Source organism: Lynx rufus, unplaced genomic scaffold (genome assembly GCF_022079265.1).
Source record: "Lynx rufus isolate CCGP_SWC_20201006 ecotype Redwood Valley unplaced genomic scaffold, mLynRuf1.p SCAF_4, whole genome shotgun sequence".
Lineage (NCBI taxonomy): Eukaryota > Metazoa > Chordata > Mammalia > Carnivora > Felidae > Lynx > Lynx rufus.
The window spans coordinates 19,514,793-19,528,849 of record NW_025814856.1 but is presented as its reverse complement, the minus strand read 5'-3'; the positions used below and the strand labels follow the sequence as shown (position 1 = coordinate 19,528,849).

Genomic DNA, 14,057 nt, shown 5'->3' with positions numbered 1-14,057 from the left:
CATGTGCCTGTTGGCCATCTGGATGTCTTCTTTAGAGAAGTGTCTAGTCATGTTTTCTGCCCATTTCTTCACTGGGTTATTTGTTTTTCGGGTGTGGAGTTTGGTGAGCTCTTTATAGATTTTAGATACTAGCCCTTTGTCCGATATGTCATTTGCAAATATCTTTTCCCATTCCGTTGGTTGCCTTTTAGTTTTGTTGGTTGTTTCCTTTGCTGTGCAGAAGCTTTTTATCTTCATAAGGTCCCAGTAATTCACTTTTGCTTTTAATTCCCTTGCCTTTGGGGATGTGTCGAGTAAGAGATTGCTACGGCTGAGGTCAGAGAGGTCTTTTCCTGCTTTCTCCTCTAAGGTTCTGATGGTTTCCTGTCTCACATTTAGGTCCTTTATCCATTTTGAGTTTATTTTTGTAAATGGTGTGAGAAAGTGGTCTAGTTTCAACCTTCTGCATGTTGCTGTCCAGTTCTCCCAGCACCATTTGTTAAAGAGGCTGTCTTTTTTCCATTGGATGTTCTTTCCTGCTTTGTCAAAGATGAGTTGGCCATATGTTTGTGGGTCTAGTTCTGGGGTTTCTATTCTATTCCATTGGTCTGTGTGTCTGTTTTTGTGCCAATACCATGCTGTCTTGATGATGACAGCTTTGTAGTAGAGGCTGAAGTCTGGGATTGTGATGCCTCCTGCTTTGGTCTTCTTCTTCAAAATTCCTTTGGCTATTCGGGGCCTTTTGTGGTTCCATATGAATTTTAGGATTGCTTGTTCTAGTTTCGAGAAGAATGCTGGTGCAATTTTGATTGGGATTGCATTGAATGTGTAGATAGCTTTGGGTAGTATTGACATTTTGACAATATTTATTTTTCCAATCCATGAGCAGGGAATGTCTTTCCATTTCTTTAAATCTTCTTCAATTACCTTCATAAGCTTTCTATAGTTTTCAGCATACAGATCCTTTACATCTTTGGTTAGATTTATTCCTAGGTATTTTATGCTTCTTGGTGCAATTGTGAATGGGATCAGTTTCTTTAATTGTCTTTCTGTTGCTTCATTGTTAGTGTATAAGAATGCAACTGATTTCTGTACATTGATTTTGTATCCTGCAACTTTGCTTAATTCATGTATCAGTTCTAGCAGACTTTTGGTGGAGTCTATCGGATTTTCCATGTATAATATCATGTCATCTGCAAAAAGCGAAAGCTTGACTTCATCTTTGCCAATTTTGATGCCTTTGATTTCCTTTTGTTGTCTGATTGCTGATGCTAGAACTTCCAGCACTATGTTAAACAACAATGGTGAGAGTGGGCATCCCTGTCGTGTTCCTGATCTCAGGGAAAAAGCTCTCAGTTTTTCCCCGTTGAGGATGATGTTCGCTGTGGGCTTTTCATAAATGGCTTTTATGATCTTTAAGTATGTTCCTTCTATCCCGACTTTCTCAAGGGTTTTTATTAAGAAAGGGTGCTGGATTTTGTCAAAGGCCTTTTCTGCATCGATTGACAGGATCATATGGTTCTTCTCTTTTTTTTTGTTAATGTGATGTATCACGTTGATTGATTTGCGAATGTTGAACCAGCCCTGCATCCCAGGAATGAATCCCACTTGATCATGGTGAATAATTCTTTTTATATGCTGTTGAATTCGATTTGCTAGTATCTTATTGAGAATTTTTGCATCCATATTCATCAGGGATATTGGCCTGTAGTTCTCTTTTTTTACTGGGTCTCTGTCTGGTTTAGGAATCAAAGTAATACTGGCTTCATAGAATGAGTCTGGAAGTTTTCCTTCCCTTTCTATTTCTTGGAATAGCTTGAGAAGGATAGGTATTATCTCTGCTTTAAACGTCTGGTAGAACTCCCCTGGGAAGCCATCTGGTCCTGGACTCTTATTTGTTGGGAGATTTTTGATAACCGATTCAATTTCTTCGCTGGTTATGGGTCTGTTCAAGCTTTCTATTTCCTCCTGATTGAGTTTTGGAAGAGTGTGGGTGTTCAGGAATTTGTCCATTTCTTCCAGGTTGTCCAATTTGTTGGCATATAATTTTTCATAGTATTCCCTGATAATTGTTTGTATCTCTGAGGGATTGGTTGTAATCATTCCATTTTCATTCATGATTTTATCTATTTGGGTCATCTCCCTTTTCTTTTTGAGAAGCCTGGCTAGAGGTTTGTCAATTTTGTTTATTTTTTCAAAAAACCAACTCTTGGTTTCGTTGATCTGCTCTACAGTTTTTTTAGATTCTATATTGTTTATTTCTGCTCTGATCTTTATTATTTCTCTTCTTCTGCTGGGTTTAGGCTGCCTTTGCTGTTCTGCTTCTATTTCCTTTAGGTGTGCTGTTAGATTTTGTATTTGGGATTTTTCTTGTTTCTTGAGACAGGCCTGGATTGCAATGTATTTTCCTCTCAGGACTGCCTTCGCTGCGTCCCAAAGCGTTTGGATTGTTGTATTTTCATTTTCATTTGTTTCCATATATTTTTTGATTTCTTCTCTAATTGCCTGGTTGACCCACTCATTCGTTAGTAGGGTGTTCTTTAACCTCCATGCTTTTGGAGGTTTTCCAGACTTTTTCCTGTGGTTGATTTCAAGCTTCATAGCATTGTGGTCTGAAAGTATGCATGGTATAATTTCAATTCTTGTAAACTTATGAAGGGCTGTTTTGTGACCCAGTATATGATCTATCTTGGAGAATGTTCCATGCGCGCTCGAGAAGAAAGTATATTCTGTTGCTTTGGGATGCAGAGTTCTAAATATATCTGTCAAGTCCATCTGATCCAGTGTCTCATTCAGGGCCCTTGTTTCTTTATTGACCGTGTGTCTAGATGATCTATCCATTTCTGTAAGTGGGGTGTTAAAGTCCCCAGCAATTACCACATTCTTATCAATAAGGTTGCTTCTGTTTATGAGTAATTGTTTTATATATTTGGGGGCTCCGGTATTCGGCGCATAGACATTTATAATTCTTAGCTCTTCCTGATGGATAGACCCTGTAACTATTATATAATGTCCTTCTTCATCTCTTGTTACAGCCTTTAATTTAAAGTCTAGTTTGTCTGATATAAGTATGGCTACTCCAGCTTTCTTCTGGCTTCCAGTAGCATGATAAATAGTTCTCCATCCCCTCACTCTGAATCTAAAGGTGTCCTCAGGTCTAAAATGAGTCTCTTGTAGACAGCAAATAGATGGGTCTTGTTTTTTTATCCATTCTGATACCCTATGTCTTTTGGTTGGCGCATTTAATCCATTTACATTCAGTGTTATTATAGAAAGATACGGGTTTAGAGTCATTGTGATGTCTGTATGTTTTAGGCTTGTAGTGATATCTCTGGTACTTTGTCTCACAGGGTCCCCCTTAGGATCTCTTGTAGGGCTGGTTTAGTGGTGACAAATTCCTTCAGTTTTTGTTTGTTTGGGAAGACCTTTATCTCTCCTTCTATTCTAAATGACAGACTTGCTGGATAAAGGATTCTCGGCTGCATATTTTTGCTGTCTAGCACCCTGAAAATCTCGTGCCAATTCTTTCTGGCCTGCCAAGTTTCAAAAGAGAGATCAGTCACGAGTCTTATAGGTCTCCCTTTATATGTGAGGGCACGTTTACCCCTTGCTGCTTTCAGAATTTTCTCTTTATCCTTGTATTTTGCCAGTTTCACTATGATATGTCGTGCAGAAGATCGATTCAAGTTACGTCTGAAGGGAGTTCTCTGTGCCTCTTGGATTTCAATGCCTTTTTCCTTCCCCAGTTCAGGGAAGTTCTCAGCTATTATTTCTTCAAGTACCCCTTCAGCACCTTTCCCTCTCTCTTCCTCCTCTGGGATACCAATTATGCGTATATTATTTCTTTTTAGTGTATCACTTAGTTCTCTAATTTTCCCCTCATACTCCTGGATTTTATCTCTCTTTTTCTCAGCTTCCTCTTTTTCCATAACTTTATCTTCTAGTTCACCTATTCTCTCCTCTGCCTCTTCCATCCGAGCCGTGGTGGTTTGCATTTTGTTTTCCATTTCCTTTAAAGCGTTTTTCAGCTCCTCGTGACTGTTCCTTAGTCCCCTGATGTCTGTAGCAAGAGATTCTCTGCTGTCCTGTATGCTGTTTTCTAGCCCAGCGATTAATTTTATGACTATTATTCTAAATTCACTTTCTGTTATATTATTTAAATCCTTTTTGATCAGCTCATTAGCTGTTGTTATTTCCTGGAGATTCTTCTGAGGGGAATTCTTCCGCTTGGTCATTTTGGATAGTCCCTGGTGTGGTGAGGGCCTGCAGGGCACTTCCCCTGTGCTGTGGTGTATAACTGGAGTTGGTGGGCGGGGCCGCAGTCCGACCTGATGTCTGCCCCCAGCCCACCGCTGGGGCCACAGTCAGACTGGTGTGTGCCTTCTCTTCCCCTCTCCTAGGGGCGGGATTCACTGTGGGGTGGCGTGGCCCGTCTGGGCTACTTGCACACTGCCAGGCTTGTGATGCTGGGGATCTGGCGTATTAGCTGGGGTGGGAAGGCAAGGTGCACGGCGGCAGGGGGGGCAGGCTTAGCTCGCTTCTCCTTAGGTGATCCACTTCAGGAGGGGCCCTGTGGCAGCGGGAGGGAGTCAGATCGCTGCCGGAGGTTTGGCTCCGCAGAAGCACAGAGTTGGGTGTTCGCGCGGAGCGAGCAATTTCCCTGGCCGGAGCCGGTTCCCTTTGGGATTTTGGCTGGGGGATGGGCGGGGGAGATGGCGCTGGCTAGCGCCTTTGTTCCCCGCCAAACTGAGCTCTGTCGTCCGGGGGCTCTGCAGCTCACCCTCCCTTTGTCCTCCAGCCTTCCCGCTTTCCGAGCAGAGCTGTTAACTTATGACCTCCCAGACGCTAAGTCGCGCTTGCTGTCGGAACACAGTCCGTCAGGCCCCTCCGCTTTTGCAAGCCGGACTCGGGGGCTCTGCTTGGCCGGCGAGCCGCCCCTCCGCCCCGGCTCCCTCCCGCCAGTCCGTGGAGCGCGCACCGCCTCGCCGCCCTTCCTACCCTCTTCCGTGGGCCTCTCGTCTGCACTTGGGTCCGGTGACTCTGTTCTGCTAATCCTCTGGCGGTTTTCTGGGTTATTTAGGCAGGTGTAGGTGGAATCTAAGTGATCAGCAGGACGCGCGGTGAGCCCAGCGTCCTCCTACGCTGCCATCTTCCCAGAATTCCCTATAGTTCTCCTTTTTAGTGGGGTCTCTGTCTGGTTTTGGAATCTGGGTAATGCTGGCTTCATAGAAAGAGTTTGGAAGTTTTCCTTCCATTTCTATTTTTTGGAACAGCTTCAAGAGAATAGGTGTTAACTCCTCCTTAAATGTTTGGTAGAATTCCCCTGGAAAGCCATCTGGCCCTGGACTCTTGTTTTTTTTGGGAGATTTTTGATTATTAATTCTATTTCCTTACTAGTTATGGGTCTGTTCAAATTTTCTATTTCTTCCTGTTTCAGTTTTGGTAGTGTATTTGTTTCTAGGAATTTGTCCATTTCTTCCCTATTGCCCATTTTATTGGCATATAATTGCTGATAATATTCTCTTATTATTGTTTTTATTTCTGTGTTGGTTGTGATCTCTCTTCTTTCATTCTTATTTATTTGGGTCCTTTTTCTTTTTGATCAAACTGGCTAGTGGTATATGTATACAATGGAGTATTACTCGGCAATCAAAAAGAATGAAATCTTGCCATTTGCAACTATGTGGATGGAACTGGAGGGTATTATGCTAAGTGAAATTAGTCAGAGAAAGACAAAAATCATATGACTTCACTCATATGAGGACTTTAAGCGACAAAACAGATGAACATAAGGGAAGGGAAACAAATATACAAACAGGGAGGGGGACAAAACAGAAGAGACTCATAAATATGGAGAACAAACTGAGGGTTACTGGAGGGGTTGTGGGAGGTGGGGTGGGCTAAATGGGTAAGGGGCACTAAGGAATCTACTCCTGAAATCATTGTTGCACTATATGCTAATTTGGATGTAAATTTTAAAAAATAAAAAATAAAATTAAAAAAAATTCAAGACTTCGAAAACAAGTTAAAATGTAATTCCCACAGAGCCATGTGACAGAACTCTGTACTACTGACTCCAGGGAATAGGCTTTCCAGGAAAGCTAAGCACTCCAGAGGGATTTAGGAGGTGGTGGCCCAGCTCTTCTAGCTTGGGGATGGTCTGCAGGAGGGCACAGCCTCTTCTTGAGCAAAAAATTTTAAATCACTCCTTTCAGTTTATAGTCTTTTGGCCAGCAGTTCTCTTTAAAGTTTTATTTTGGTTACTTCACTGGGAACAATGTTAACTCTAACTTGTTCACCTGGAACACCTGTCCTACTCTGGTCTTTCCTGCTCATCTTCTTGAAAAAAAAAAAAAAACCTAAGAAAGAAGTTATTAGCTTTTGAACTGAACTAAAGTGAGTTTGGACAGAAGGAGGACATGCCCTCAGGAATATGGTGACCAACCAATAAAGGCTGTGAATGCTTAGTTTCAAAATTAGGCTTAAATTCCCATATCTATTTGTTCTTCTATAGTCTAGAATGTCATCTCCTCGGTTGGAGTGTGTCTTTTCTGGGACCACCAGCAATAGCACTCTTGCCTCTAGCTCACTACCACGGGTCATGAGCAGAGCTGGATAGCTGTATAGTCAGGATTTCAGCTGTGGTACAGAGTAGCACATCTCCTGTTCACAGTAGTCACGTGATGTGTATGTACACACCCTTGGAAAGCAATGGGAGATCATCAGAGGGACCTTTTTCAAAATGGTATGTTGGATACTGGTGTGGCTAGAGCCTGGTTGAACTCTGTAACTCAGAGCTCTAAGCTCTGTCAATATGCTTTGAGCCCTATCTGGGTCATCCTGACAAACAAGACCTCTCCAAATGAGTGCCTGACAATTTCTATCAAATGCTGTTTTAAAATAAGAATCATAGTTTATGAGTAATTATAATTTTTCCATTTACTCCAATCTCTCAGACTTAAGTGTTAGAATGCTCACAGTTACTGACATAATTCATTGCCTTGTTCATTTCTCATATATATGTCCATGTGCCAAGAAGTTGCAACTTCTTGTAACTTGGTCACACCAGCACTGTAAGGATGGAGGGACTGCTGCAGCCCAGGTACAACACTCCTACAGGTGACAGATGGATCAGCCGCAGGTGGACGGGTGGCCAGGAAGCCAAGGGAGTTCTGGCTACATGGTTTCCCAAGATAGGGCAACTGCATGTAAAACATTCCTGTACCACTTTTACTGTTGCTCCAGCAGAACCTGCAGGCCAGCGCTGTCACCAGGCCTGAGAATGGCAAATCCACTCTGATGAGATCGTGGAGTGCATTAAGAGGTCTGTCAGTCAGTTGTTAGCTCGCAACCCTGGGAGTGCCCATCTGCAAAAAAAATCTTTCCTCAGGGGGAAGAAGGGTAGAGAGGGAGCCAGATTATGCACAAAGGACTGCTTCCTGCCTGTGAACCAATCCTTACTTTCAGTTTTGGCACTTAGTGCTCAAAGGCAGACAACCCAGGAAGCAGCATACTCACAGGCCTGGCCTGGACCTCCCAGGATGGCCCAGTGTCTGAGCCCTGTCGGGCTCAGCCCTGTAGAGCCCTGTGGAGACAAATCCTATGATGGTCCCTTAGCTGCCTAGGGGAGGGAAAACTCCCTTAACCTCAGCTTCCTTCACCAATGCCTGATGCAGCTGATTTCCCAAGACATGTCTAGCATACCCAGGTCCTTTACAAACCTGTGTGTTGATGATGCAAAGAGATGCAGGGTGCTCTACAAAAAGATTTCTTTCCATAGATGAGGGTTGGACAACATAATTCTTAAAATCAAACTTTGCTTAAGAATTTTTTCACTAAATTTTGTTTCTTTTTTAGTCTCTGTTCACTTCACTTGGTTTTAATTTTCTGACTGTGAAGGCTAAGAGGAAGGAAATGTCCAAATGTACAAATCTTAAGTTCTTAAAAGAAAGGAAGGACTTTAAATATCTCTCTCAGAATATATGACTCCACTTCATGAGCCTGGATATCTAACTTAAAAAAAATCACCAGATCAATTTTGGTAACCATCTATTCCTTCTTCTATGACATTTTGTCAAGAACCCAGGACTATGCCTGGGCTCTTCTTGTCCTGATAACCGGGGCTGTGGAATGGTGTCAGGACACTGTGAAGGACATCGTTCTCCAACAGTCAGATGTGGGCCCTTCATAAGCATGAAGTCTCCCAAGCATTTAAAGATAAACATGGAATTGATCGAGTGGCCTAGGATCCCACACAGATCCTTCTGTGTGCAGAGCAGGAGATGAGGGCTGTTCACAGCAGCTTGTTCTGCATTCACAGTGTCTACGAGTGGGGGAAGCAGATAACAGAAAACAAGTCCAGGCATAGTGTGGGAAGTTGTAAGGCAGCTGGAATCTATCACATGGGCCTTCTCTGTGCTCAGACCATACTCTGCTTTGGGTTTGTGTTGACAAATATTTCCAACAAGCGGATTTAGAACACCATGAAGAAGCCCAAATAGGTGATATTTAGAGTGGTGACAATCAGTTCAGTCTGGCCTGCCCTGGATCTTTCAAACAGAAGCAAATAAGCTTTTACCAGATCATTAAAACTCAATGGAAAGGGTAGGTCCATTACTCCTGTAATCCATTCAGAAAACCAGCTATTTGCCTGTTCAGATTCCCTTGTCTTTGTTCACATCTTCTCTGCTTATCAGACCACCTGCCCTCTGTATGAGTCACTCCCGTCCTTCCCTCACACCCTAAGGCCCTCGTGGCTCTGATGGCCTGTTTTGATCCACTTTGGATGCTTTAACTGTATCTGCCTGACTAGGAAATGTGAACCTGGGATTGAACTGCTAGAACCACACGTGAGGGTTGATGCATTTCCACCTTCTGCACTAGCTCTCCATTGGGCATTAGATGGGAACAGTGAGCCAATTCCTGAGAAACTGTCTAGGTAGTACTATTCCTAGTGCCTAACTTATACCATTTGCCCCATTTGTTTTCTGATACATTAAAATACATCTGGTTTTCCTACATGAATTGGATTCATCAATACTACAGGCACATATTTTGGTATATTTTTCCCCTTAAAGAGGAAGTTCTTGTGAGCCAATTTTCTAGGAAATGTAATGGAAGAGAAAAAAGTAAAAGGCATCCCCCTAAGAAGAGTTCCATGTCAGTTCCTACCACCCAGTCTCTACAGGAGACAACAAAGCCCATCTTCTGGGTTGTCATGTTGCAGATGTCACGTTGGTGAATATGATGTGGAGGCTTCTTGAAAAAATGCCAACAAGGAGCCACTGACTCCAGATTGTAGTCAGCAACCTGGCTTGGGATACAGAGGCTTTTAATGGCTGCATGGCTCCTCCATAGCACAGTTTACCATCTGCTCATGAGAGAAGCACTGGACTCCATCCTTCTAACCCTTCTCCCAACCCAGTCCCAAGAAGTGCAGCCTACCTGGCATGATGACATCAGGAAATCCCAATTTTCTTGTAATTGCCAATCCCCTATTAAATATCATGGGGTTTTCCCTCCTAATCTGTTCCATATCTCCACGGAGAAGCTGCAGAGAGATGATAAGACCTGCAAAAACATAAGCATTTTCTTACTCAGAACCACATTTCCACCCTGTTTTGTAGTACTAGAAATGACATAAAGAGTCACATTTTAGGGGCGCCTGGATGGCTCAGTCGGTTGAGCGTCCGACTTCAGCTCAGGTCATGATCTTGCGGTCCGTGAGTTCGAGCCCCGCGTCAGGCTCTGTGCTGACCGCTCAGAACCTGGAGCCTGTTTCAGATTCTGTGTCTCCCTCTCTCTCTGACCCTCCCCCGTTCATGCTCTGTCTCTCTCTGTCTCAAAAATAAATAAACGTTAAAAAAAAAAATTAAAAAAAAAAAAAAAAGAGTCACATTTTTTTTCAGGAGGAAAATATACAAAGTTTAGCATTTTTCTTGAGAAAAATTTTGATGTAGAAAGTATATACTATTCTGAAGAAACATTCTAGAAAGCTATTTAAGAAAAGATAACCTCAACAACCCAGAGAACTAGTTTATTACATACAGACCGAGGTCTGGGAGACTGAGTTGCCTTTTTCTCTGTTCCTCAGCATCTAGCCCAGGGCCTGGCTGGACCCTAGCAAACACTCACTGAGTGGGAGGGTTGAACTACATAAACCATACATTTAGGAACCCAGAGAAATCTACAGAAACAATGGCAGACTAGAAACAAAGAAGACCCTGTGCCAGGATGTCCCCCCAGCTGAAAACAAATGAGCTAAGAGGTGCTGTTTTATGCTAGGAGTATGCTAAAATGTGGGAAGCAACTTGCTGGTTCAACCTTGCAACGGCTTGTAAAGACAGCAGCAGAACAGACATCATGTTCCCTTCAGGGAACCACTGCACTTCAAGGAAAAGGGATGTTTTGTGGGGCTAACTGAGCTTTGCTTCAGACTATAAGCTTCAGATCTTCCAGATGATCCCAAAAGCTTTGTTCAGAACATGGGAGAACCTGTAATGTGTCCCCAGGTGAGCTGGCTTCCACTTCATTACTTGTATGTACCCTAGGAGTTTTGCACAAAGTAAGAATCTCCTGGAAACCATCCTCTCCCCTGCCCCCGAGGGTTACTACTGTAGCCACTGGCTAGAAGGCTGGGAGGTCAAGCCCAGATAGAGTTAGGAAGTGATTCTGAGACTCTGTGAATGAGATTAGCTGCTAATAGGATGATGAAGATGCTGATCTATGTGTCAGCAGGAAGCAAACTCATCAATCTAAAAACCTGGGAATTATGATAGTTAGGATTACCAGAAAAGTAGTGGCTAGAATGGAGACAGTGACAAGAGTTGTAGGATAAGAATGGTTTGGAAATGGAGAGGAGAGAGGGAATGGAGAAGTGGAGAAAGAGAGATGTCACACAGAACAGTCACAGGCACTCTATCTGTCAGATCAAAGTATCCTAGTAACAAGGAACATGTACTCTCATAGCTGGGCTGGGGGGTCATCAGGGTTCCACTGCAACTCAGAAAGAACCTCAAGATGATCTTATTGCTTTGGCCAAATTCATGTACCCCAAGAACCCTGAGATTGCACATATGATGTCCCAGGTATCATTAACAATGAGATCACAGTGCTCTGGAAAGCAGATATATGGTATTCCAGTTGTTAGTCTGGTTAATGTTTAGGTTTTGAACACCCTATTTTTTTTTATAGCCTAATTACTTGGTGGGCTCAACTACAAATAACTTATGAGCCTGAAAGGCTGGAGGTCAGAATCCAGATCACAATAAACTCTTCAGAAGAGAGCAGCTTGTGAGGTACTCACAACCCCTCCCCCACAGCCCCAGCACATTTATCTGTGGTATCTTTACATGGCTATCAGATATTATCCTCTGGGCAAACAGGGGTCCACCATCCTAGGAGACAGCCTAAACTGGAGCAGATAGCTAAGGATCAGACAATTCCCAGAATCTGAGATGATAGAGGGCAAAGGAAAAGAAAATCAATGGGTTCATCCTTCTCACTTGGCACTGGCAAGGATTATTCATTCAAGTGCCCACTGACTACCTTTCCTACCTTTTATCTCATTTTCTGAGCAATGAAATTGGCCTGGAGATGCAAAGTGCAACTTGTGAGGATGCAGACTGAAGACACTGGGAGAGGTGCATCTAGCTTTTGAGCTATCCAAAAGGAATTCTGAATAGCTGCTCTGAAGTGTGACAAGCAAGAGGAAAAGGGCTTCAGTTTATGCAAGAGAACACATGAAAAGGCACATGAAGGATGAAAGAAGTCACCAATGGAGGCTATAAAACTTCATCTGCTTTTGTAGAAATTGGAATCCTGGAATATGTGAGTCCTCTTCCTGGTTCTGAAGCCCTGAGTGATTGAGGCGCATGCCAAATAATGCTAAGCATGGTCCTCAGGACAAAAAAGCCTCTGTAAATAACTCAGAAAAGTGACCCACTCGCCTACCCAATATGCAACCAGTCCTTTAGCAACACTTGCTCATCTACCTACCAATCACCTGGCTCTCAAGCCAAAGAACTTGAAAGTAACTAATTCTATTACAATTTCTCTGTTAAAATGATCTCTGACACAAGAAAACTGTTTTCTTACTAAATTTCATCTCAGATTAAGACTGTCCCATAAAAATATCCCACACATTTGTGTGGAATACTGGAAGGTCAGCAACCTGGCCCTTGTCCCTCTCAACCCCCATCTCTGTGAAGAGATGAGTGAAGATTAATAATGTAAATTAATCCCAGCCCAAGAAACATAAAGAAAGCTGTATAAGTCATTAAAAAATACATAGAAAATTAATTTCTCAACTGTTTTGTTTTCACTTGTTTTTAATGATCTTCATGCTACTGGAATTACTAAAAGTTACTTCTGTGGCTACATATCTAAGAGGCCAATCTAAGGGAGTTAGTGATGAATGATAGTTTTAGTCTCAGCACCTAAAACTAATGTAGTAATTCCTTCTGAATTTTGTATGATTTAACTCGAAGGGAGAGCACTACTGAGTTCTGAAACAGAACTGCCAAGGCAATTAATTGTCCACAATGTTTAACAAAGATGGGTGACAGTTTATAGCAAAGTTAATTTTTTATAATGACGTGTCTTTAATTAAGGAGGCTAATAAAGACCTGAACTATTCCTTGAGTAATCTATGAAATTTTTTGACATGAAGACCCTAAAATCCTGTAGTAGAAAACCCATGCTGAGAAGCTTGGCAACAGAGTGGAAAGCCAGTGGCCTGGAGTATGGAAACCAGGGCTCCCTGCTTGAGCCATGAAGTCACTTCATTGAGCTTCAGTTTCCTCACTTATTTAATGAAGGAGTTGAAACAGGTAATTTCCAAGATCTCAACAGCTTCCAAGTCAAGCCTTACCTAGAAGCCATCAGACACACACTTCAAAGAGAAGCAGCCTATTTCTCCTCCTGGATTTTCCACAAGTACATGGAGACCTCTAACTGGGACACCCTAACTAAGGCTATATGAAGTCTGGGGTGCCTTTCTAACACTGTTTGAATGGCCAGTGTTTGTGAGTTCCAGACAAAAACCACAGACACTGAAGATGGCACCATCCCTGCTCACTCTAGGGAATGAGACACAATTCAGCATCTTAATCTGGTGAGGTAATGGGGGAAACTATTCTTTCAGCTGTTTTTTAAAAATTTTTATTTATTTTTTTTAAATTTTTTTTAACGTTAATTTATTGTTGAGACAGAGAGAGACAGAGCATGAACGGGGGAGGGTCAGAGAGAGGGAGACACAGAATCTGAAACAGGCTCCAGGCTCTGAGCTGTCAGCACAGAGCCCGACGCAGGGCTCAAACTCACGGACTGCGAGATCATGACCTGAGCCGAAGTCGGCCGCTTAACCGACTGAGCCACCCAGGTGCCCCTCTTTCAGCTGTTTTAAAAAGTGTATTATTACTACCATCTTTCTTCTAAAATGTTCTCCATGTTTTTTTAAAAAAAGTTTTTAATGTTTATTTGATAGAGAGAGAGAGAGAGAGAAGTGGGGAGGGGCAGAGAGAGAGGCACACAGATCTGAAGTAGGCTCCAGGCTCTGAGCTGTCAGCAGAGAACCCAATGCAGGGCTTGAACCCATGAACTGGGGGATCATGACCTGAGCCTAAGTCAGACACTTAACTGACTGAGCCACCCAGGTTCCCCAAAATGTTCTCATGTTTTAATCATATCATGTCCCAAGAACTTGTATCCAAAGGTAACTCTTTACAAATCAAGTACAGTAAATAAAGCAAAGAACACCACAAACATGGATATGAATGGGAGTTTTCCAAATTACCAGTAACTTTTTTTTTCTTTTATAATTAAAAACTGTGAGCAGGGAAGAGGGGCAGAGGGGGAGAGAATCTTAAGCTGGCTCCATGCTAAGCAGAGCCTGATGTGGGGCACGATCCCATGACCCTGGGATCATGACCTGAGCTGAAATCAAGAGTAGGACATTCAACCTACTGAGCCACCCAGCCACTGCACCAGTAACTTTTTTATATTTTAAAAACAAGATTTTATTTGCCTCCTGCTTTAGCCTAGTTTTAGGTGAGAAATATGGACTCCCTTCCCTTTCA

The 14,057-nt window shown here is 42.7% G+C and overlaps 1 protein-coding gene across 1 annotated transcript in view; it reads right to left on the bottom strand.

Annotated features, from left to right (window-relative positions):
* DOCK3 (dedicator of cytokinesis 3) overlaps nt 1–14,057 on the bottom strand; it is a 539,924-nt gene that overhangs the window by 100,983 nt on the left and 424,884 nt on the right. Inside the window, exon 14 of the mRNA XM_047095185.1 lies at nt 9,424–9,549. Coding sequence (XP_046951141.1) covers nt 9,424–9,549 — 126 coding nt within the window. The remainder of the gene's footprint in view (nt 1–9,423; nt 9,550–14,057) is intronic.